The sequence below is a fragment of the Zootoca vivipara genome, chromosome 1, assembly GCF_963506605.1.
Source record: "Zootoca vivipara chromosome 1, rZooViv1.1, whole genome shotgun sequence".
Lineage (NCBI taxonomy): Eukaryota > Metazoa > Chordata > Lepidosauria > Squamata > Lacertidae > Zootoca > Zootoca vivipara.
Window position 1 is genome coordinate 67,602,444 of NC_083276.1, and position 21,678 is coordinate 67,624,121.

The following is a 21,678-nucleotide window of genomic DNA, read 5'->3' on the forward strand; positions in this document are numbered from 1 at the left end:
ACACTTGATCAGACCAGGCAAGACAGCATGAGCTACCGCCTTCCACTCAGTTAAATTTGCTTAAGTACCATTTGTTCCAGAAGGTCTTAAGCAAACGTATCTGGATGCAGGATAACTATCTTGGTATTTTGTTTCTTCAGATCTTATGTGCACTCTGATAAAGTAAGCTTCTTAACCCCCAATACAGCACATTGACCTCAAAGTACAGAATTAAATTAGATACTGTAGATGAACCCTAGCAAGTAGAAAAAATGTTATAGGAAATGTTTCAGCTTTTTTAATATATACTTTTCCCTAAAACATAGCTGTCCAGGTTTTTAAATCACAGTTTTCAAATATAAAATATGGATACCCTCCTCTTCCCCTCACCCTCTCGAACCAAAATATATTTACAAAGCAGTTAATAAAGAGGTTGCAACTGAAATCTAATCACTGTCATCTGATCCGCCGTACGAGCCGCGTTCAGATCCTTCATTGTTGGATGCCTCTGGCTCAGACTCGTTACCTGAGCCCCCATGATCAGATGCTCTGTCAGAATCTCTGTCAGAATCAGCACTGTGAGAAGCTGGGCGAGATTCATTCTCAGAACCACCTGAGTGGCTTCTCCCTGACTGCACAGACTGACTTCTCCCTGAGTGCACAGACGGACTTCTCCCCGAGCGCACAGACGGACTTCTCCCTGAGCGCACAGATTCGTTGTCAGACTGCTCAGATTCGGATCGCCTCCTCTTTCTTGCTGACCCATCACTGTCTGAATCTTCATCAGAAGGGCGGGCGCTGGATCGCCTGGGACTGCCCCCTTCACTGCCAGACTTATTGCTATTGTCCGAATCACTGTCAGACATGACGCGTTTGTTGCGTGGTTGCTCTGCATCATCTGAATCACTGTTGCTGTTCCTGGCATTCCTGTTCAAGAGCAGAAGGCAACGCAGTAAGGCAAACATCCCAAGTGCAACAATAAGCTTTGTACTAAGGGCTGTGGTCAAAAAGCCTCCAAAATTCTGCACCAAAGTAATATAAACCCTGTGACAAGCTCAAGTCTGCAACATGCAAATGAAGCCTGAATCTCTTTCCAGTTTATTCTACCTCTTTTTGCTACTCTGCACCATCTATTGCAGTTTTATTAATCTGAGAGGGGCATGGAGCTATGCAGAGTTCTGAAGCCCAGCCCGATGGACACCTCGTCACTTCTGATGCTCCTGAAATGTCAGCAATCATTCTGCCATGTTCCCAACCCCTAACTGAGCTTTGCAATGAAAAGATTGCTTTGTTTTGATTTAATGAAAGTTGGGAAATGTGCAGGAAATGCAATTCTGGGCCCATTTTGTGTTTTCTACACTCTTTACAAAGTCACAGAGACTGTGGCCCAATTAAAGGTTCACAAAGTATGTCTGACCCCACAAACCCATGTAGGAAATTGGAGGAGATGCAAGCTGCAAGTATGCACCAATAGTGAAGAGACCAAAACATTACATACACAGGATACAGTGATGTGGAATCACAACATTATGTACACATTTACTTAACGAGTCTTCATCAATGGGCCCAATTCGCTTATCACAGTAAACCAAAGTTAATAGGTTGCCATGAATTAAACCTGTCTGGACTGTGGCTCCTCATGTGAGCTCGGACTAAACAAACCACACCCCCAGAATTAGAAGTGCATTGATGATGATGATGATTACTTTGTACAAGGGTCAAACAACACTATTTCTAGGATCATAAACACTATATACCCATCATCAGCAATCTTGAGCTTATCTTCATCAGATGAGTCTTCGCTTGATGAAATGATGGCTTTAGATTTGATTTTACCCTTCATTGAAGGAGGCAGTCGTTCTGGCTTTGGCTATAACAAAACAAAGTGTTAAAAGAATAAAAAGAAAACCTGACATTCAACTATTTTACTTTCATTAGCCCCAGCTACATGGCCAATGTTCAGGGATAATGGAAGCTGTAGCTTGGAAACACCTGGATGGCAACAGGTTCTGTATTCCTGTATTAGATGGCTGTGGGGTGATGGCTGTATCAGCTACCTCTTCTAATTAGATGGCAGACAATCACACAAAAGCAATTTAAAATGACAAAGTTTAAGAAAACCTGAAGTACAATACAGAATGTCAGTAGACTACAACTGAATTTAGATGTAACCAATCAGACATGTTGTTACATGCCCTGGCCTTCCTTGCATATGAAGGAAAGAAGTCTGAAACTTCTATTCTCTGTTGGTACGGTAACTGCTATTTCGAGTTTTGTTTTGCATATGAGTAACTATAGTATGTTCAAACCACACAATTAAGCCAGAATGTCAAACCAGGATCCTAGTTCGGTCAATTATTTTCAATGCTTAGAAGCGTAATTAATCTTGTTACCTTTGATCCCAAATTACTGCAATTCCGCTAAACCAAAATACCAATTAATGATTTACTTATTTTTTTTTAAAAAAAACACATACTGCTTTTTTCCTTTCAGTCTTTGCTGGGCGACGTTTTTTAGGTCTGGGTGCACTTTCATTTTCATCATCATCAGTACCATCACCTGCCTTTTGGGGTCTTTGGGGAAAAATACAAGACACATATAAACACAAAGTGCAATTCAGTTCAGTCTTATAAGTACTGTATAGTATCCTAATCAAATTACTACATGTGAACTAATCCTGTGTTCTTGTTCCTAACATGTTACGTCAGGTGTGGCATATACTAGACACCATGGGATCTCAACATTCTTTAGGCATACAAAAGCATTTAAATGAAGACACACCCAAGATGTTTTGACTCCCCCACAACCCCATCCTACCCAAGCTCCTTGTGGCCCATCAAAAGCTTCTCTAAGTTTCCTTGAGTTTGGGAAGTGATGCATCAGGCAGCGGTTTGAGGGACATAAGGGAGAGGGGAGCTCAGAAGCTCTATTGTGCTAATAAAAAGTCCTCTAGAGTCCTCTGAATCCCCACCAAAGGAGTTCTGCTCTTTATTTCTACTTACTTTCGTCGCTTCTTTTTCTTTCTCTCCCCCTCTTCTTCCTCACCATCTTGTTCACTACCGCTACCCTTTCTCCTCTTTTTCTTTCTAGACACTGGGAGATCTTCATCACTGTCATCATTGACAAATTCATCAAATTCCCCAGTACGTTTGGAACGCTGTCACAAAATCAGAAACACTTCCTTTATTAGTTGCTGCTTGAAAAGATCCCCCAAACAAAATTAACCCTTTTAGAAGCCACATTAGATGCACGTAAAGTTGTATTAGATTTGATCTTTTATTTAAGAAATTTCTATGCAGAACTTCTGTATCACAAATAAAGAACAGCAGAATTAAACTGTGATAATCAAAATTAAGACAGGTGACAAATAGATAAAGGCCCATGAATAAAAAAATCAATATAGAGAGAAGGAAGAACAGTACAATGTTAAGAAGCTGATAATCAACTGCAGTAAAGGGAAAAAATGCAAGAAGATAGGAAGAGTATTTGGACATTAGTTATACTCTGAAACAGCTTTCAGTTGATGTACTAAAAAGAGAAGTAGTGGTGGTAAGTGACAGAATACAATGATACATTCTTATGCTGGATGTTAGTAGACTATCAGGGGAACAGAAAAGGTAAATCAGCCTATGTGAGTCAATTCCCTTTAAAGTTAAAAAAGAAAACCACTTCTCTTTGCACTTCTAAATAAATCCACGACATTCTAAACTGGCAAAACAGAAGTTTAAACATCTTTCCAACTCTTGTCTTTAAACATCTTTCCAACTATTTCTCCATAGTTCTTTCCATGTAAAGTATGATGTCATTACTGTACTCTTGTCAGACCCCACAGGACAATTTTACAATAAGTTAAAGCCTGACACCACAGTTCAATTATTTGGGGTAAATGATAAATCCAAAAGCTTTTATTTTGTACCCGGCCAGCTCCACCACGTTTTTTCTCCTTAGATACTTCAACTTCTCCAGTGAACATCAGAATATTCTTGGTCTTCTCCACATACTGTGCTCTCTGTTCCAAAAGTTTCTTTTGTTCTTCTATTTCCCTGAGGCGTTTTTCTTCCTGAAAGAGTGAGGAAAACCTGGCTACTATGCTTTTTTCCTCCCCTACAGTACTGATGCAGATATGAAAAACACAAATTTAGCAACAGACACCTAAAACAGGTTCATTCCTTTTAGTAAGTCAGACTACCTGCTGAAGAGTCACTTGGGTTCTTCATGATGCAAAGCCCTGACAGTGCATGAGCTGCCTTTGAAAGGTCTGCTCTGAAACAAAATGAAAGCCCACTGCATATAGCATGTTGCAAAGACTCTTGCACTGAAAAATCAGGTACAGACAACCTTGGTTGTCAAACGCCTTGGTACTCGTACATTTCGGCTCCCGAAATATCGAAACCTGAAAGTAAAGTGTTCTGGTTTTCTTTTCTTTTTTTGGAAGCTAAATGTCCTGCAGCCAATCAGAAGCTGCGCTTTGGTTTCTGAACGTGTTGGAAGTCGAACGGACTTCCGGAACAGATTCCGTTCGACTTCCAAGGTATGACTGTACTGCTATTTATTATGTATTTTGTTTATAACCCACCTTTTTCTCCAAGAAGCTCAAGGTGGCATCCATGGTTCTCTGCCCCCACAATTAATCCCTGCAACAACCCTGCCTGGTAGGTAAGGCTAAGAAGTTGTGACTGGCCCAAGGTCACTCAGTGAGGTTCATGACTGAGTGGGGATTTGAACCCTGAACTCCCAGGTCCTAGTCCAGCACTCTGACCACTACACCACATCAGATAGGTGGCAGTGCACATAGTGCAATACTTACCTAGTTCCTAGTTACCAAAACCAACACCCCCTTCCAAATCTATTTCAGCTGCAAAACCTATACAACATAATACACAGGCAAGTCCCCCTAAGTGCCACACAACAACTTAAAGCACCTCACTGTAGCCTTACACTTGCTCCCTATCTTGCACTTTGCTGCAGCTTAATGGATAGTATTATGCACTATTACAGCAGCAGAAAGACTAAAGTACCTGTTCTTTGAGCAACTTCTGGCGCAGTAGTTCTTTTTCTTGCTCTTGTTTCGCTCGCAGCTCCCGCTCTTCTTCGTCCTGCTTACGAGCCCGAGCCACATGATACTGAGCCTGACTCAGCAAATCAGAACACTGCCTATCAAGTTTGAGTTCAGATTAGCAGACAGAAGCAGAAACCTTTTTTTAAAAAAGAGTGTTCCATGCCAATGGCCAAGATCGAAATACAGAGTGTAGCTGGAAAACTGCTTGTGCTTACTTGGTTAAACAACAAGAACACAATATAAGGAAAAACTGTCTATGCAGCAAGTTCCCCCAAACAGTCCATGATCAAAACTTACAGCTCATAATTTGTATGCAGAGGAACAAATCATTGACCTAAGTTCAGATGACAAGATGAGGCTTGCAATTTGTTGCTTGATTTGAGGGCAAGAACAGGGCAGAAGCAAAGCAGGGACTTATGAGCAGCATGTACCAGCATCCAGCTCATTCACTTCAAACCATTGTTAAACATTAAACTATGGCTTATTGTGACATGTGAACACAACCAATGTTGCATGTCCACATCTGCCAGTTCCTAGCTAACCAACAGAGGACTGGTCACTGTCAGCTTCCTGTTCAGGAGAGATGTGTGACCTGAATTAGCACCCCACTGGAACATAGAATCATGTTATGATTATATGTAGTTTGCTTTCAAACTGGTATAAAAGTAGCCCAAATCCTACAACTCATGTTATGCAAATTCACATAATGCATTTAGATTCTGTAGGCATCAGTTATGTGAAGTACACAACACATGGTTCTTACCTGGCTTCAGTTGCAGCAAGTGCCAAATCAAATCTCATTTTATCTCCCACTTTGCTCAAGTAACTGAAGTATCTGAATGGAAAACACTAAGTTAAGAATCAAATTTTAAACACCTCAGTTGCATCCTAGAACTTCCTTCACATGTATTTTTTAATTAATATTTGTATACGATCAAATGCCACTAAATAGTAATATTTTATTTTGGACACCTTAGCTTGTTTAATGTCTCACACATCAAAATACACTTTCCAATTGAAAAATATTCCCAAAGTACTTTGGATGCATCTCACTTCTCAGTATAAAGTCAACAGAAAAATCCCTATAGCTATTAATGGATTTGGATTGCATGGTGTACCCTTTCTGTGAAGGACTGAATCATTCTCACAGATGCTCAGGGAAAGTCTTGGAGATGTTGCAGAACCTGTCAAACAACTGTTTAATGGAAATCTCAAGCAAATGAGACTGAGAGAGGAGGCAGGTTATTTGGCACAGGTAATCATGCTCACACCCGTAAATATTGCAAAAAGCACTGTAACACTATGAGAAAAAACAATTGCCTGCATATATACAGTGAAGCATGAAGTATAAATAGAAGCGTGCATCTTTTAAACAAGCTTCCAGCATAGAAGCAATATAGCTACCAAGTCCAAAGTCATAGGTTGCTTCTGTTTGGAGTGCCCTGGTGTCTAAAAACTGTCCTCTTGTGTGCCAAGAAATACAGCAACCTTTGAAGGTCACGGCAGCTGGATGCTATTCTGAAAGCCTATCCTTCACCTTCTAGCTCCCAGTTCTTTCTAGGCTCTCTTGGGAACTTTCATGACTGCTGCTCCTACTGCATGTTAATTGCCCATCCAGCTGCAGCTCCAGAGATTAGCAACTGGAGGTTATTGAAGCAAGAAGAAAGTCTTTCAACTTTCTGTAAGTATCATTCATTCATTTTTTGGAAGCTATTACATAGTGAGGCTCAATTTCAAACTTGAAGATGCATCTTTTCATACAGACCTTAGTTCAGTATATTTATATTTTACTGAGAGTTGCTGCTGTTGGATTGGGCAGTTTCAAGTCTGTTCTTTTTCTGTATATTGGATATACTGAAGAGTTTTAGCTGTATCTGTAGACTGGATGTTTTTGTGTTTCCAAGTTTTATTACATAAACCACTCTAGCGGGTTTTGTGTAAAAAGCAGTAAATAAACTGAATTAACAAAATAAATTCAACAGTGTATGGTAGTTAAGAGACAGCATCTGGCAGATCTGAGAGGTCTACCTGAGTCTAAACACATTTATGAAGCTGTGCAAAGAAATAACTAGAGTTTGGCATTTGCTCTGACACCTTCACAAAACACCAGCACAATGCAATAATAGATACCAAAATAGCAAATGCAGATTTGCTTACCTGTGAGCCAGCTCCAGCTCTTTCACAGCATTGAGTACTTCCTTCAGGTTACTTTTTTCATCTTTCAGGACAGAGGTAGCCAGCCTCTGCAGCACCAAGGCCACATTGAACATTAGAACTGTATCACTGGGTGCCACATGTCTAGCCTAAAGATTCAAATAAAACTTTAAATTTATCAGGTGTGAACCAGCCTTGGCTCCAACACAAACAAGCTGGTGCAACAATACACCCACTGCAGTAATATATGTAAGAAGCTTTGTCTTTCTTTCTTTTTTTTTACCTTCAGCAATGTTTGCTTGCATTCTTGTAATTTGCCACATTTGAAGAGAGCTCGGGCCAAATACAACAGCACCTCCGTGTTCTGGTGCTTATAGAATTTTCTTAGGCAGTTTTCATACTACAAGGGAGAAAATTCAATGGTTTTATGTTTAAACCCTCATTTTGATTGAAATGTTGCACTTAATAACATTGAATGAAGAACTTAAAACAGATTTCACAGGAATTTACAGCCCAATCCTAATATTGTTTGTTTGGTTAAGTCCTTTGGAGTTCCACAGGGCTCAGAGAAAAATTTAACAGGATGCTAATCATGTCTTCTCCATATGCATGACTCTTTTTCTCAACTTCAAATAGCAGGCACATGGGAAGGATTGTTTAAAAAATCTTTTCCTCCCACACTGCAACCTTGAAAAATCCCCCCGAACCTGCACAGTAAGGAAGCTCTCATTGCTGCCAATAACTAATTAAATGACTAATAAGTTATGAGGTCTACTGTTTGTGTCTACTAAGACGTCTGCAGCTCTTCATTAGAGCAAGAATCCAGACAGTAAGCACTGCAACGCAATGCGTTGCTAACTTCAAGCCTAGAAGCCTCAGATACTTCAGGCAATATGAGGTTTCCACTTCTTTGCTTGGAATACATCATCTGAACAGTCACTGCTGAAATTTATTATGCAAGTTTCAAGGCAGGGGAAAAATATGGGTTGTATCCAAAGCTGCACCTGCAGTCAACACCCATTTCACTAAGGTGTGATATATAGTTTGTGTGTGGGGGGTGGTGGTGGTGGTTTTTTTTACAGAATGTAGAGCGTAGAATCATAGAGTTGGAAGGGACCCTGAGGATCTTCTAGTTCAACCCCCTGCAATGCGGGAATATGCAGTTGCTCAAACCTACAACCTTGCCATTATCAGCACCATGCTCTACCCAACTGAGCTATCTGGTCCAGTGTTTTTCAGACTCCATATCCAGGCGCATTTTTCTCTCAGCTACAAATCTGTGAAAGAATCCCTACTTGGGCTGCAGTCCAGACCCCTTGGGCCTACCCTATGCAAACTAGGGAGAAGTGCGGGCCAACCCTTTCTTGCACTTGTGCCCTGTAGGGAATGATCTGCTGGAGAGTCTTGCTTCTCAGGAAAGCTTGTCTGCCTTTGTTCATCTTCCTTTAAGGCAGTTTTCTAAGGAAGCCAGTGTTCACAATAACACTGTCTGAAAATCACATTAACTAGACTATATGACAACAAAGGGGAACCATTCACCTTGTACCCTGCACAGATTTAGAATACCACTATTCCAACTTGGTTCAAATTAAGATTATATCGCCAATAAGTAGGTTTTCCAATGCAAATAATACAATTTTGTAATGATTTAAATACACATTATGCAAGAGTAGAGATAAAGAAAATAAAAATAAAAAATCCTTCCAGTAGCACCTTAGAGACCAACTAAGTTTGTCATAGGTATGAGCTTTCGTGTGCATGCACACTTCTTCAGATATTATAGGTTCCTCACTACTTTCAAAATTCCTATTGTGCTAAGTTTCTTGACTGCAAATGCTGAAATACTCTCCCATATTCGTGGATAGTACATTACTGGTTTTCTTTCTTGCGCAATTATTCAGCTGGATTATTCCTCACTGCTTTTTGAACATACCAACTTACAGTGGTACCTCGCAAGACGAATGCCTCGCGCAACGAAAAACTCGCAAGATAATTTTTTTTGCGGGTTGTTTTTTTTTGCCACGGCAAACTGCGCTTTGCAAGACGAAATTATTGCAAGACGAAGCGACTCGCGGAACAAATTAATTTCGTCTTGCAAGGCATCACTGTATATTGGTGTTAATTTCATGGAACTGTTCATGTCACTTGACGTGTTTTTAAGAGTGGGAGAAAAACATTTCTCCAACACCCCAGCTGCTTTTATTTTGACCCCCACTTCATATCTCCTGCTTACATAATAAATTCAGGAACACAGATGATAGTAGCTCAACATTTCATGTCTTTTTAGTGCAATGACATTGCCAATACTAGGAAACTGGAAGTTTGTCTGCTTAAGGCTTGATACAGAGCCTCTAATACATTCGCTAAGCCAGTACAGGCAGCTTAGGGCTCATTTGCCCACTATGTTTTCATGGCATTTTCTACACCAGGTTGTAGTTTGAACACACTTCCTTGGTGAAGTTTGTTCCCATCCTTGTGCTTTCAGCTACAAAGTCCTCTTAACATGTTGTATAAAGGTCAATAAAGGAAAAGAATAGCAAATTAAAAGGAAAGATAAATTTGTTTGTTCAAAGTAAAAAAGAAGAAGTATATACTGTAATGTCTGGCAACGATTTCTGCCTAATAATTTACCATAGTCAAATTAAATACCTCTAACTAGCATTTCAGCTGTATCTAACACAGAGAATTATGCTTAAGTGAGAAGTGGGGCAAACATTGTTTTGCCAATATGTACTAAGTAAGTTTTGTTCAGGATGTTTACCCTAAAGTTTCTACAGGAACAGCAAACACATTAACTTCTTTGCAGTTGTTTTTTTAAGTGTTCTCTCACACACCCTCCATCCATTATTTATTTATTTACGGTATTTTTATTAAAGAGATGTTTCATCTGGTGATTCATATTTGTAGCTTAGGTTTAACAGAGATGGCTCCTTATTGATTTTATGATGATCATATTTAAGAAAAGGTATTTTATGGCAATCCGGGGGGGGGGGGGAGTCCTTGATCTTATCGCCCCCTCTAAAACAAGGAAATTTCTCTCTAAATTTTAGTTATTTAATTTAATAAGGGGCTACTATACTAAAGATTTTTCTTAAAAAAAGGACTCATTCCCATGAAAAATACTTTCTTATCTTTACACTTTAAAAAACAGACTGTCTATTTTTTAAGAATTACCATCTGTACAGCACTGATGTACTGCTTCTGTTCCACATAAATGTGTGCTAGATTGAGCCACACATCACTGATATCTGCTGTTGCCTCTCTCACTTGGGCAAAAACATCACGAGCCTCACGGAAATATCCTTTGTGTGCCAGTACCGCTCCTAAAAAAGAGAAGCCCAAGGACAATTTCAGATGTATGGACTACCTGAAGCACAGCAGAAAGCTCAGAAGAAAATTCAGACAAGGAATCCAAACGCAATAATCACCTATGCCATTAGCAGCATACAGGTTTTTGGAATCATTCCTGAGTACTTGTTTGTAGATGGCTAGTGCACGATCTTGATGACGCTTTTCCTACAAAAATGATGACATGAAATCTTGTTAAAGTGGGTTATTTGCAATTCAAATATTTCAACACTGCTTTCTAAAACCATCAAATGTTGACAATACACTAAAGCTACAGCAATATAAGCACCTAACATCCTCAGAAAGTTCAGTCAACCAAAAACCTTTTGAAAGAGAGAGATATTCTAGCTAGCCCCTGTTAAGATAGCAAAGGAAGATATTCATGGTCGCAATCACTGTAAAAACTCTGCTTCCTGTTGTTGCTGTTCAAAGCTACTGCAAAGTCAGCACAGATGGTAAAAATGGCTCTCCGGACCTCACTTGGTCTATAGTGCGAATAATGCTCAATCACTGAACTGGCTATAGGCATGGAGTCTGAGCGTGTACAGTGTTTACCTTCTCTCTGTCCCTGGTGGGCTGGTGCAGAGTCTGCAACCACACATTGCCCAGAGCCAGCATAGAGTAAGTGTCATTCTGAGTCGATGGCTGCTTCAATATTCTTTCAAATTTCTTCTGTCCTGGACCCCACTCTTGTTTGGCCAAGTGAAGATTGCCAATTAAGGACCAAGCATCTGGATGGTCCTGAAACAGACACCCCAACATGCTAAGTTCCCACCAGTTTACAATGAATATTTCTAATTTTCCTTCAATCCCCAAAGTTTAGAGTAACTGTAACAGTAACAGTGCAGAAGAGCATTATAATATTAAAAAGTCTTTACTAAGTTCAGCTATTTGATTCCCCTCCCTTTAAACAGTTTACTTCTCTTCCATTCAGGTCAAGCGTTGGGAGTAATGCTCAAAAGCAGCTGCCAGGAATGTTTCCCTGTGTACCCCAGCTAGTCACAATAAAGATACATTATCAAAATGCAATTTCTAGCACAGCATGAAGGCTGAATAGCTAATCTATGTGGGACACAGGAAAATGATTTCTGCCGTCTTCAAAGAAAATGTTAACTTGCAGCCTGTAAGCTAGTTGATAGTTTACAAATTCTTACTAACCTGGTTGATTTGAAGTGCTTCTTTAAACCAGTCAGAAGCTTCATAAAAGTTTCCTTTATCTCTAGCCATTGCTCCTAAGCGCAGATAGCCTGAATACCAAAAAATAAAATTTAATAATCAAAGGCCCAGTTCTGGAAGTCATTAAAGATGAGGCATGTCTGCTGCAACAAGCATTTAGATGTACTGATGCCACACTGGCTTAAGACAGCAGTAGATTGGGTCAGCGTAACTGTGCAACAAACAGCCACTGATCGCCAGATGTATAATAAAAAAAAGTTTTGTCACTCTGAATTGACCATAGAAAAAGGGGCTTGGTGGGGGCAACACTAATCACCTTCACATGATCCTTAAATTATATGGGAAGAATGCAGAACCCACCACTTATAGTTGCAATCTCTCTCATGGTACTAAACTGAAACATAACAAAGAAGGCTGCTCTGTTTCAAGGTAACTTGCACAATGTATTCCATCTACCGCATATCTTTTATATATACACACAATATCAGTATCATGGTGAGCTTTAAAAACTTTCTGGGTTATGTGTATTTACAGAGGCTTTTATAGGAACTTCTCATATTTGCTATTTACACACACATCGAAAGTGAGGAAAAATTGAGCGGTTTAGACTTCTAAATCAATAAAATAATGCCATTATTTAAGGACATCAGAATTGTAGGAAAAAGTTAGTGGAAAAAAATACTTTTGACCAGGAAGGTACATTCTGCTTGCAGTTTAGCCACAATGGTTTACACAAAAGAAAGCATCAGTGAATGAACAGTTACATTTATTAGGACAAACATGAATGCATGCATAGTCCAAATACAACTGAAAATTTCGACAAGATTTCTTACAGTCGACATAGTTAGGATGTTCCCTTAGGATGTTTTTGTATAATTTCTCTGCTTCATGGAATTCACACATTGCTTCATATAATCTGGCAAGGTTGTAGGATGTAGTCACTGAGATAGCATTGTAGTAATGCTCATCATGTTCAGCTTCTGCTTTAGCACGGTCAAGAGATGCCAAGAAATATTTCTAAGGATAAACAGGGGAAAGGGAACAAAGTAGTATATATTCTAAGTACACATATAGGACAAGTTATAAACATGCTGCACAGTAGTAGTAGTAGTAGTAGTAGTAGTAGTAGTAGTAGTAGTAGTAATGAGTTCCACACCTTTGCTTCTCCTAAGTTTCCAAGTCTAAAGTGGAGAGCACCCACATTATTCAAGATCTCTGGAGGAACATCAGCTTGAACTTTCTCCTGAAGGATTCGTGTTGCCGTACCATAAGCAGAAAGAGCACCCTGTCAAATTTAGAGATGGCAGAAAAGCGCACAGGTTTAGTTCTATGCATCACTGCTCGGCTTAAAAACAAAAGTGCACTTTATGCATCTTCTCCATACCTGTATATCTGTCTGCTCTAGGATTTGGGCTAGCTCAATCCAGGCTTCTACATCATCTGGGTACTGTTCTGTCACCTTCTTCAAATGACCCTATAAAATACAAAGGTTATTTATGTATGTGTACACTCTTAAATTGCCAGAAGACACAACATAATACAGTAAAGCTACCATTTATTTTACATTTTTAATGCCAAAGATAGGATTCTTGACTAGGTCAGAGGCATTTCAATAAAGTTAATAAACTCCAGATGTACAGACATTAACTACCATAATAATAATAAAAAATCTTGTTAAACTGACCCAACTATTAAACATGAGAATGAAAGTTTGCCAGATTAACAATTTTCAATATACAGCATCTTACTATGGTGTTCCGGGACAGCATCACAGTGTGAAATTTCCTAATCTGTGGAACAAATGTCCTCCATGTTCTTGCTTTTCCTTGATAAAGCAATACTTTACTGATGTATACCACTCAACTAGAGCCATTAAAAATAAATCTCTGTCAATTCAGTGAAATTACCCTGCACCACAATGAACATTGTGTTACTAATGCCTAAAATGTTAGAATAGATAAACCACAGAACTCAAAGTAGATGATGGGTATTTGAACTAGAAAGAAGTGCTAGCTCTCACTTATGAATATACATATTGCATGAAAACAGTTCACACATCAGTAAGCTCATTTACCCAAGCTTCTGGTGTTTTTTGTTGTATTGAAAGAGGGGAAATTCTCTGTTACTCAGCTGTACCACATATGTCTGTCTAGTCAGCGACCAACCATAGATTTTGTTTTCCAGAGGGTTCCAAATATCCCACAATTATACCCACTGTTGAAGGGGAAAAAATCTCCAGATAGCACAACACTAAGACCTGCTTCAGATGCAATGCTAAGCCAAACATATGGGCTCCCGGTGCAAAGACCTCAGCCACAGTGCTCCAGCCGCCCACCCCCATCCTGTTGCTTCTGGGCTATCCAGGGCTAAGCCATAGTTTGGCTTAGCATTATGTGCAAACCCAGGTTTGTGGTTTGTCTTACGGTTTGTTCTTGGTTTACTAGAACATGCATATTTGCACTAAGCTATTGGGTTAGCGTTATGGGGAAAACAGGCATAACAGTATAATATACTCTACAGTTGTGTACTCAGTTCTGTACCATTGAGTTCAATAAGGCTTACTCCTAAGTAAGAGAGTATTAATTACAGCTCAAGTCTAAGAAGTTTGCTGCCAAATGTACCTTCGCAATATCTCGTTTGTCTTGATCTTCTGAAGCAGCATAGAGAGATCCAAGAATTTTCATAGTCTCATAATTGTTAGGGTAGGCCTTCAAAACCTTTTCAAAACACTGTGATGCATTTTCCTTGTCTCCTCTATAAATATACATTTGACCAAGTCCAAAAAATGGTAGCACAAAAGAAGAGGAAGCAAACTGTGTTGCTTGGTAGTAGTACTGGAAAGCCTGATCATAATCTTCCTAATGCAGGGGAAGAAAAAGAAGTCGTTTATATGGTGCACATGGAAATCGATTTAAAAAATAAGAATGCAATGTAGAGAGGCTTTCCAAATACCTGAACATGGAAAGACCTGGCTAACTGGTAGCAACTCTCAGCCTGCATTGCTTCAACTTCTGTATTATGGAAAGCATGAAGAGCTAAGTGCTGGACTTTGCCATAATCCTGTAGAGGGGGAAAAAATGGCATAATCATTTTCTTATGGTATTCAAAATCATGGTCTGGAACATTTAGTACCTAGAAACCTGATCTTTCAATGTTTTAAATATCACACATGGTTCTTATATATTAAAATCCTCAAGCATTTGGAGGATGCAACTCTGGAAACTGAAGCAATTATATATAACCAAAATACCTATTTACTTCTTGCTTATACACTACTTTCTCCATGTGAATGTGATATAGAGAAGCCTGAGGAATGTGCGCTTAGAAACTTCAACAGCACTGCAACTAGTGTGAACCAATCTCAACTAGCATGAAAGGGTGTATGTATATATTAAATATATGTTATATTTAACAACAATAATCACAAAATAAGAAATAGCTTAGGCAATCCTGGCCAACGTATTATTTTAAAACAATAACACTGAAGCCTGGTTCTTCTTCGTCTTTAGTTAAAAACATTATTCTGAGATTCAAATTAACTGTGTTACCATGAGTGTTATAAAGAATATTGAAATAGAAAGCCTGATCAGTTATGAAACGGCCTAAAGACTTTCAACTAGCAACTCAAAACATCCACAAGTTCTCTTACCTTTTTGAAGAAGAAGTGATTAGCCAAGTGGTTCAGCACCATAGGGTTACTAGGATCAATTGTATATGCTCTAGAAAGCAGCTGGACGCCATTTTTTATGGAATCCGCCTGAAAGCAACATTAACAGAAATTTTTATTTCTGCTTAAAACTTAATTAGCTTTTCAGCTGTTCCTTTACTATACCATTTCCAAAACCATTCTTTTTTAAATGGATGAGTCACATAATGGGCAAACAATGCAGTAGACTATGTATTGTTGAAAACTTTTGCCCAATACATTCAGAAGATCATGTGTTTGATCCAAGATCCTAGTGTAAAAAAAAAAATCCTGTCACTAGTCAATGGCTAATGATTCATATTTAAACCAGCTCTATTTTAATTACTGTCTTTATAGCTTATTTTATTTCTCATAATTAGAGAAAACTAAATATGCATTCATTAAAATGGGGAACAGTGGTTTTTATTTCAACTGCCATTAATTTTCATGTCTGCACAGAAGTCTTCGTAACTAGACATTCAATGAAACATATTCTAATATTAGCATTTTAGATTAAACCCACCTCTTTATTATTGAGTTCCAGAACAGCCAATCCAACTAAAGCCCCAACACATTTGGAATTGAGTTCCAGTGCCCGGCTGAATGCAAGGCGAGCTTTCTCCAGCTTGTTCAGTTTTACAAAGCAATGGCCCATGCCCAGCCGAACCTCAGCTAGTTTTGGGGTGGGAAAAGAAATATATATATATATATATTAGAACATAGCCATTCACACCTCAATTGCCTTTTAAGAAACGTAGGTTCATAATTTACTGTTTCTAGAGACCTTAAATCTCTACTTGGCACTTTATGATAGCAATAATTTGCAACAGTCCCTGCCCACAGACTTTCAAACTAATAAGTAAAGGTTTGTACTTATCCTGAGCTCTCTTCAGGCATGACGCCCATCATGCAAGGAGAAGAAAGATGGAGACAAGTGTGCTAGCTCCAACTCATGTGCCCATCTCCAGTGCCCTCCTGTGTTGGAGAGCAAGTGTCTGCAGAGGGGAGCCTGCTGTACTCGTGTCGGCTGCATGATTAGAGTTCTAAATTGCATGGGGAGACCACATAAATACAGAAGGCTTCGTGCTGCAGATGCTTGCCTTCCAAAGAATGGAGGATGGCAGAGAAAGGCACAGTGACTCAAGAGAGAAGGCAGAGATAGTGTGCTTGTTCTTGCTCTCCCTCACATCCTAACTGCATTTGGGAAACTAATGCACAAAAGAGTGAGAGAGGAGTCCTCCAGTGGCTTGCTTGCATGCCCCCCACTCCTTCACATATTTTACCCCTCATGTGTCCAGATGAACACCAATTCTTGGTTGCATGAATAACTTTTTTTAAAAAAGAATTAGAAAATAAGGGTCTATTACTGGCTTCAAATTACAGCAGCAACACAAATGACAATAATAAAGAGTAAAGGTAAAGGGACCCCTGACCATTAGGTCCAGTCGTGACCGACTCTGGGGTTGCGCGCTCATCTCGCATTATTGGCCGAGGGAGCCGGCGTATAGCTTCCAGGTCATGTGGCCAGCATGACAAAGCCGCTTCTGGCAAACCAGAGCAGCACATGGAAACGCCGTTTACCTTCCCGCTGTAGCGGTTCCTATTTATCTACAGTACTTGCATAGTAAGAAGAGGATATTATCTCACTCTGTAGGCAGGCTTTTCTAGAGAACACACAACTTTTAACAATGAATTCTTAAAAAATTTTTTAATAAACACTACAGATTAATATGCCAGCAAAATTCTGAACTCAGCGTTGGAAATGAGCTTCAGGGCTCAGAAAGCATGCCTCAAAACGAGTGAGCTCCACAAGGCATAAAGTTATTTTACAGCTTGAAATAATATTTGAGCCAAAGAAAAAAGTCTAGCTTCCCCAGTCCACCTCCACCCCTTGTCAAATTTGATTTTGGAAAACTATAGATCCAGGAACTCTCCCGTGAGGCAGAAATATGCTCAGTGGCTGAGCATATGTTCTGCATATGAAAGGTCATAAAAGAATAGGTCCGTCACTGGCTGCTAGTGATAATGTCTCTATTGGATCTCAAGGCTCAGTGGCAGTATTCCAATGAATACCAGTTGCTGGTTAGTGGGGTGGGGTGGGGGAGAGATGCTATTACCTTGAAATGCATCTAGGTAAGCTAATTCCTCCAAGCAGGAATTAAGATTGCCGGAAGAAATATCAACAACCTCAGATATGCAGATGACACAACCTTGATGGCAGAAAGTGAGGAGGAATTAAAGAACTTTTTAATGAGGGTGAAAGAGGAGAGCGCAAAATATGGTCTGAAGCTCAACATCAAAAAAACCAAGATCATGGCCACTGGTCCCATCACCTCCTGGCAAATAGAAGGGGAAGAAATGGAGGCAGTGAGAGATTTTACTTTCTTGGGCTCCTTGATTACTGCAGATGGTGACAGCAGTCACGAAATTAAAAGACGCCTGCTTCTTGGGAGAAAAGCAATGACAAACCTAGACAGCATCTTAAAAAGCAGAGACATCACCTTGCCGACAAAGGTCCGTATAGTTAAAGCTATGGTTTTCCCAGTAGTGATGTATGGAAGTGAGAGCTGGACCATAAAGAAGGCTGATCGCCGAAGAATTGATGCTTTTGAATTATGGTGCTGGAGGAGACTCTTGAGAGTCCCATGGACTGCTAGAAGATCAAACCTATCCATTCTTAAGGAAATCAGCCCTGAGTGCTCCCTGGAAGGACAGATCGTGAAGCTGAGGCTCCAATACTTTGGCCACCTCATGAGAAGAGAAGAATCCTTGGAAAAGACCCTGATGTTGGGAAAGATTGAGGGCACTAGGAGAAGGGGACGACAGAGGACAAGATGGTTGGACAGTGTTCTCGAAGCTACGAACATGAGTTTGACCAAACTGCGGGAGGCAGTGGAAGACAGGAGTGCCTGGCGTGCTATGGTCCATGGGGTCACGAAGAGTCGGACACGACTAAACGACTAAACAACAACAACAAAGCTAGAATGAATTTTGGTCTGATCCAACATGGTCATTCTCATGTTTTTAAATCCCAGGATATTGATCCTGGCCCCTCCAGTGAAAATATCTTGAGTAGCAAATCTTGGAAAGACCACTGCCTGGAGAATTACTGTCAGTAATAGACCTCATTGACTCAGATAGATCAATGCAATAATATAGCTTCTTATGCTTGCACTTGCTTTCTGTTGTACTTGACTAATGCATGTATCTCCAAAGTTTATGTGCTCTTAGCAGCAGAGGTCCAACAAAAGGGCACCATATTCATCTTATTTTGACTTCAACTTGATTAATCCAAAGTTAATTAAAATACTCTATTGCTTTTTAAGTTGCATTGGCAGGACCCAAGGTCAGATATGATAACGGCTGTCCTCCTTAATATGTAAGACAAAAGTCAAAGCTTAAAAATCATGTTAGTATTCAAACTACCTGAAATTAGGGACACTATTTTTGGTCCCAATTAACCAAACAATGTCTTTAATTAAAACGAAGCTTTTCTGTTCCTTACCTGGACAACCTGGGTTAGTGCGTAGTGCCTTTTTGTAGTAGGCAAGGGCCCCTCTATAGTCTTTCTTGTTGAATGAGATGCATGCCTTACCTATTAAACAGCAGCAATAAAAGCTGATAAATATCTACCCAAGCTGAATAACAGACAACCACAACAAATCAATAGCAGTTCATTGTTTTACCAGCTACAAGTGCATATGCATAATAGGTCACATAAAAGAAACCACTCAAGTGGCAAATATTCCCAGTGAAGTGGGTGTGATCCAAAGCACATTTAATTGTGAATATACTCATTTGATTTCAGTCGATGTAAGCCTCAAGTAAAACTGAAGCATAATATTCAGTATGACAAAACTAGTATGAATGATTAGTAGTTAGTTTCCAAAAGAGACAGAGACAAAATTTGTATATTCATTCCCACCTCCATACTATCTAAAAATATACTCCAAGATGGAGTATCACACATTTCAGGTGTGCATGGCTGTTTTCACAACATCTATAGAGTCATACCTTGGGTTGAGTACGCTGCGGGTTGTGTACTTTCGGGTTAAGAACCACGCGGCCCCGGAAGTGTTTACTTCAAGGTTTCACTGCGTGCTTTGCACGGAAGCGTTCTGCGTGCTTTGCACGTGTGTGGAAGCACTGCTCGGGCTGCGTACTTTTCGGGGTGCAAACGGCACCCCCGAAACGGATTGAGTACGCAACCCGAGGTAACACTGTACAAATCTCATGAACCTGATAGCACATATAGGATAGCAGCATATTCATTCAAAGAACACTTTAATGAACACACACAAATAATGATAGTCAACCCTTCCCAAGGTTTAAGCACTCTTCACATTAGCAAATAAAATGCCACCGAATTTTCTTTAGCTTAGCCAGTTTAATACTCATGTTACTGGGGATTTAATACTCATTACTGGGAAAGCGGTAGAGGGGAACTCAACAAAATCCACAAGCATGTGATTTCTCCCGCTTTTAGCCAAATCATACCTCATGTGTACCTAAAGAAGCCATTTAAAAAGGTAAAGCTGGCCCTCTCTTCCTGCCTTGTAATTCAAGCATTGAACTTAACTCTGAGTCCTGTTGCCTGCCAAATTAGGTAGTCTCATAACTCTTCTCAAAGGTGCTCAAACGGACTGACAAGCCTACAGTGTAAGGCAGTTTTATACGAAGAGGATGCAGCTATCTTTATGACCTTTGAAACTGATCAAGGGTAAAAGGAAAAGCGGTGGTTTCTAAAGGTATAGTGAGCCTAAAGTTTTATTGGTTAAAAACTGGACACAAGTTGTGTGAAGGAAAAGCATCCAAAAAGGTATTTCACATCTCACCAAGAAGGGCTGGAATATTATTTGGAGACTGGTTGAGCACAAAATGAAACTGTGCATCAGCTTGATCCATTTTATCACCCTCCAGAAGACAGAAACAAGCTCTTCCCAATAAGTGGTTCTGGAAAAGCAAGATACAGATGTGAGTTGTCTTTCAAGAAATGTTTTAAGAGTTGAATCAAAGGATTGCTCATTGTTAATTCTTCCAGCACTAGTTAAGTCCCCAAATTAAGCATTTTGGTGCAGGGCATCCCAGATGCTTAAGATACATACAGACCCCTCTGCTGCACATTACCTGACAGCAGCATGCCTTGTGAATAAATAGTTGATGTGCAATTCATGTTTAGTGAACTACAGATTCAAAGACGACCAAATTCACTGCCCCACATTCTGCCCTGACTGGTACAAATGGCAGGGCTTCAAGACACAGCAGTTACTCCACAGTTCTATTTTGCCCAATGGATTCAAAGCTTCCAGTCTTCCACCTCAACTGCCCCATTTTAGGGCTTATTGCTGATGCAATAACCCAGAATTATATGAGTTTAGTAGTTATTTAAAACATCCCCATGGTCCAGTTTCTCTCCTTATTTCTCTTCAAGATCCTCATGAAAACTATCAGAATACTGCTACTACTGTCTTATTTCCAACATGCTCCCCCCCACCCCGCTGTTTAGGATGTTCCATTCTCCTATTACTATAATAGAAACGTAAGAAAATGCCTTATAACAAGTTAAACAATTGCTTCACCTAATTCAGCGCAGTCAGCAATGTAGACTAAACAGTGACTGGCAGTGGCTCTCCTGGATTTTAAGCAGGATCCTATTCCGGCCACATTTGGATATGCCAGAGATGGAGTCTAGAACCTTTCACATGCAAAGCAGATGCTGTACTACTGAACTATAACCCTTTTCTTTCCCCAGACTTTTCCCTAATAGATCCTCCTCTTTCATCTTCCATCTTTAATTAAATTGTAAGCCTTTGGATATTTTTTCATTTTAAACTATACACGTCCAAGTAGTTTTATGTGCCTTATTTTTTAAAAAATGAATACTCCTGATACATTTCACAGGTCAGGAATACGGAAGGGGGTTGGGGAAGAGATTCCATAATGCACTAGCAAAATTTGGCGAAGAACATATTATACTTGATTAAGAGGTAAAGCCAATTTTATTGTTATGGTAAAATGACCACAGTGGCTCTGTTCCCTCCAGCAATTATCTGCTGTGTTGCAGCAGCAACAACAACCTATAAGCTCAAAGTTTTCTGCTTGCAGATGAGCTGGAGCATACGGTGTGGTGTACGTGTGTTGCACAAATGAAACCAAACCACATCTAGGAATGAGGTTCTGCATGCGCTATCCAGCTTTGAATCTCCCAAGGCAGATTGTTTAGAGCAGTTGTGAGAAATCATTCCATTGCACTTACTATCTCTTGAGCTGGGGCAAT

General features: G+C 39.8%; 1 protein-coding gene across 1 annotated transcript; it reads right to left on the reverse strand.

The window, feature by feature from the left end:
• Positions 1-8: 8 nt before the first annotated feature.
• Positions 9-20,354, reverse strand: CTR9 (CTR9 homolog, Paf1/RNA polymerase II complex component; the record flags this gene model as incomplete). Its single annotated transcript, XM_060275655.1, is given in 22 exon segments — positions 9-906; positions 1,737-1,849; positions 2,456-2,552; positions 2,982-3,136; positions 3,896-4,039; positions 4,998-5,133; positions 5,802-5,873; positions 7,196-7,341; positions 7,476-7,592; positions 10,367-10,515; positions 10,621-10,708; positions 11,096-11,281; positions 11,699-11,787; positions 12,550-12,733; positions 12,873-13,001; positions 13,101-13,190; positions 14,338-14,574; positions 14,669-14,776; positions 15,366-15,473; positions 15,925-16,073; positions 18,907-18,996; positions 20,237-20,354. Coding segments are annotated over 22 exon segments (3,186 nt in total), but the record flags the coding sequence as incomplete, so codon positions are not given.
• Between the last annotated feature and the right edge of the window lie 1,324 nt (positions 20,355-21,678).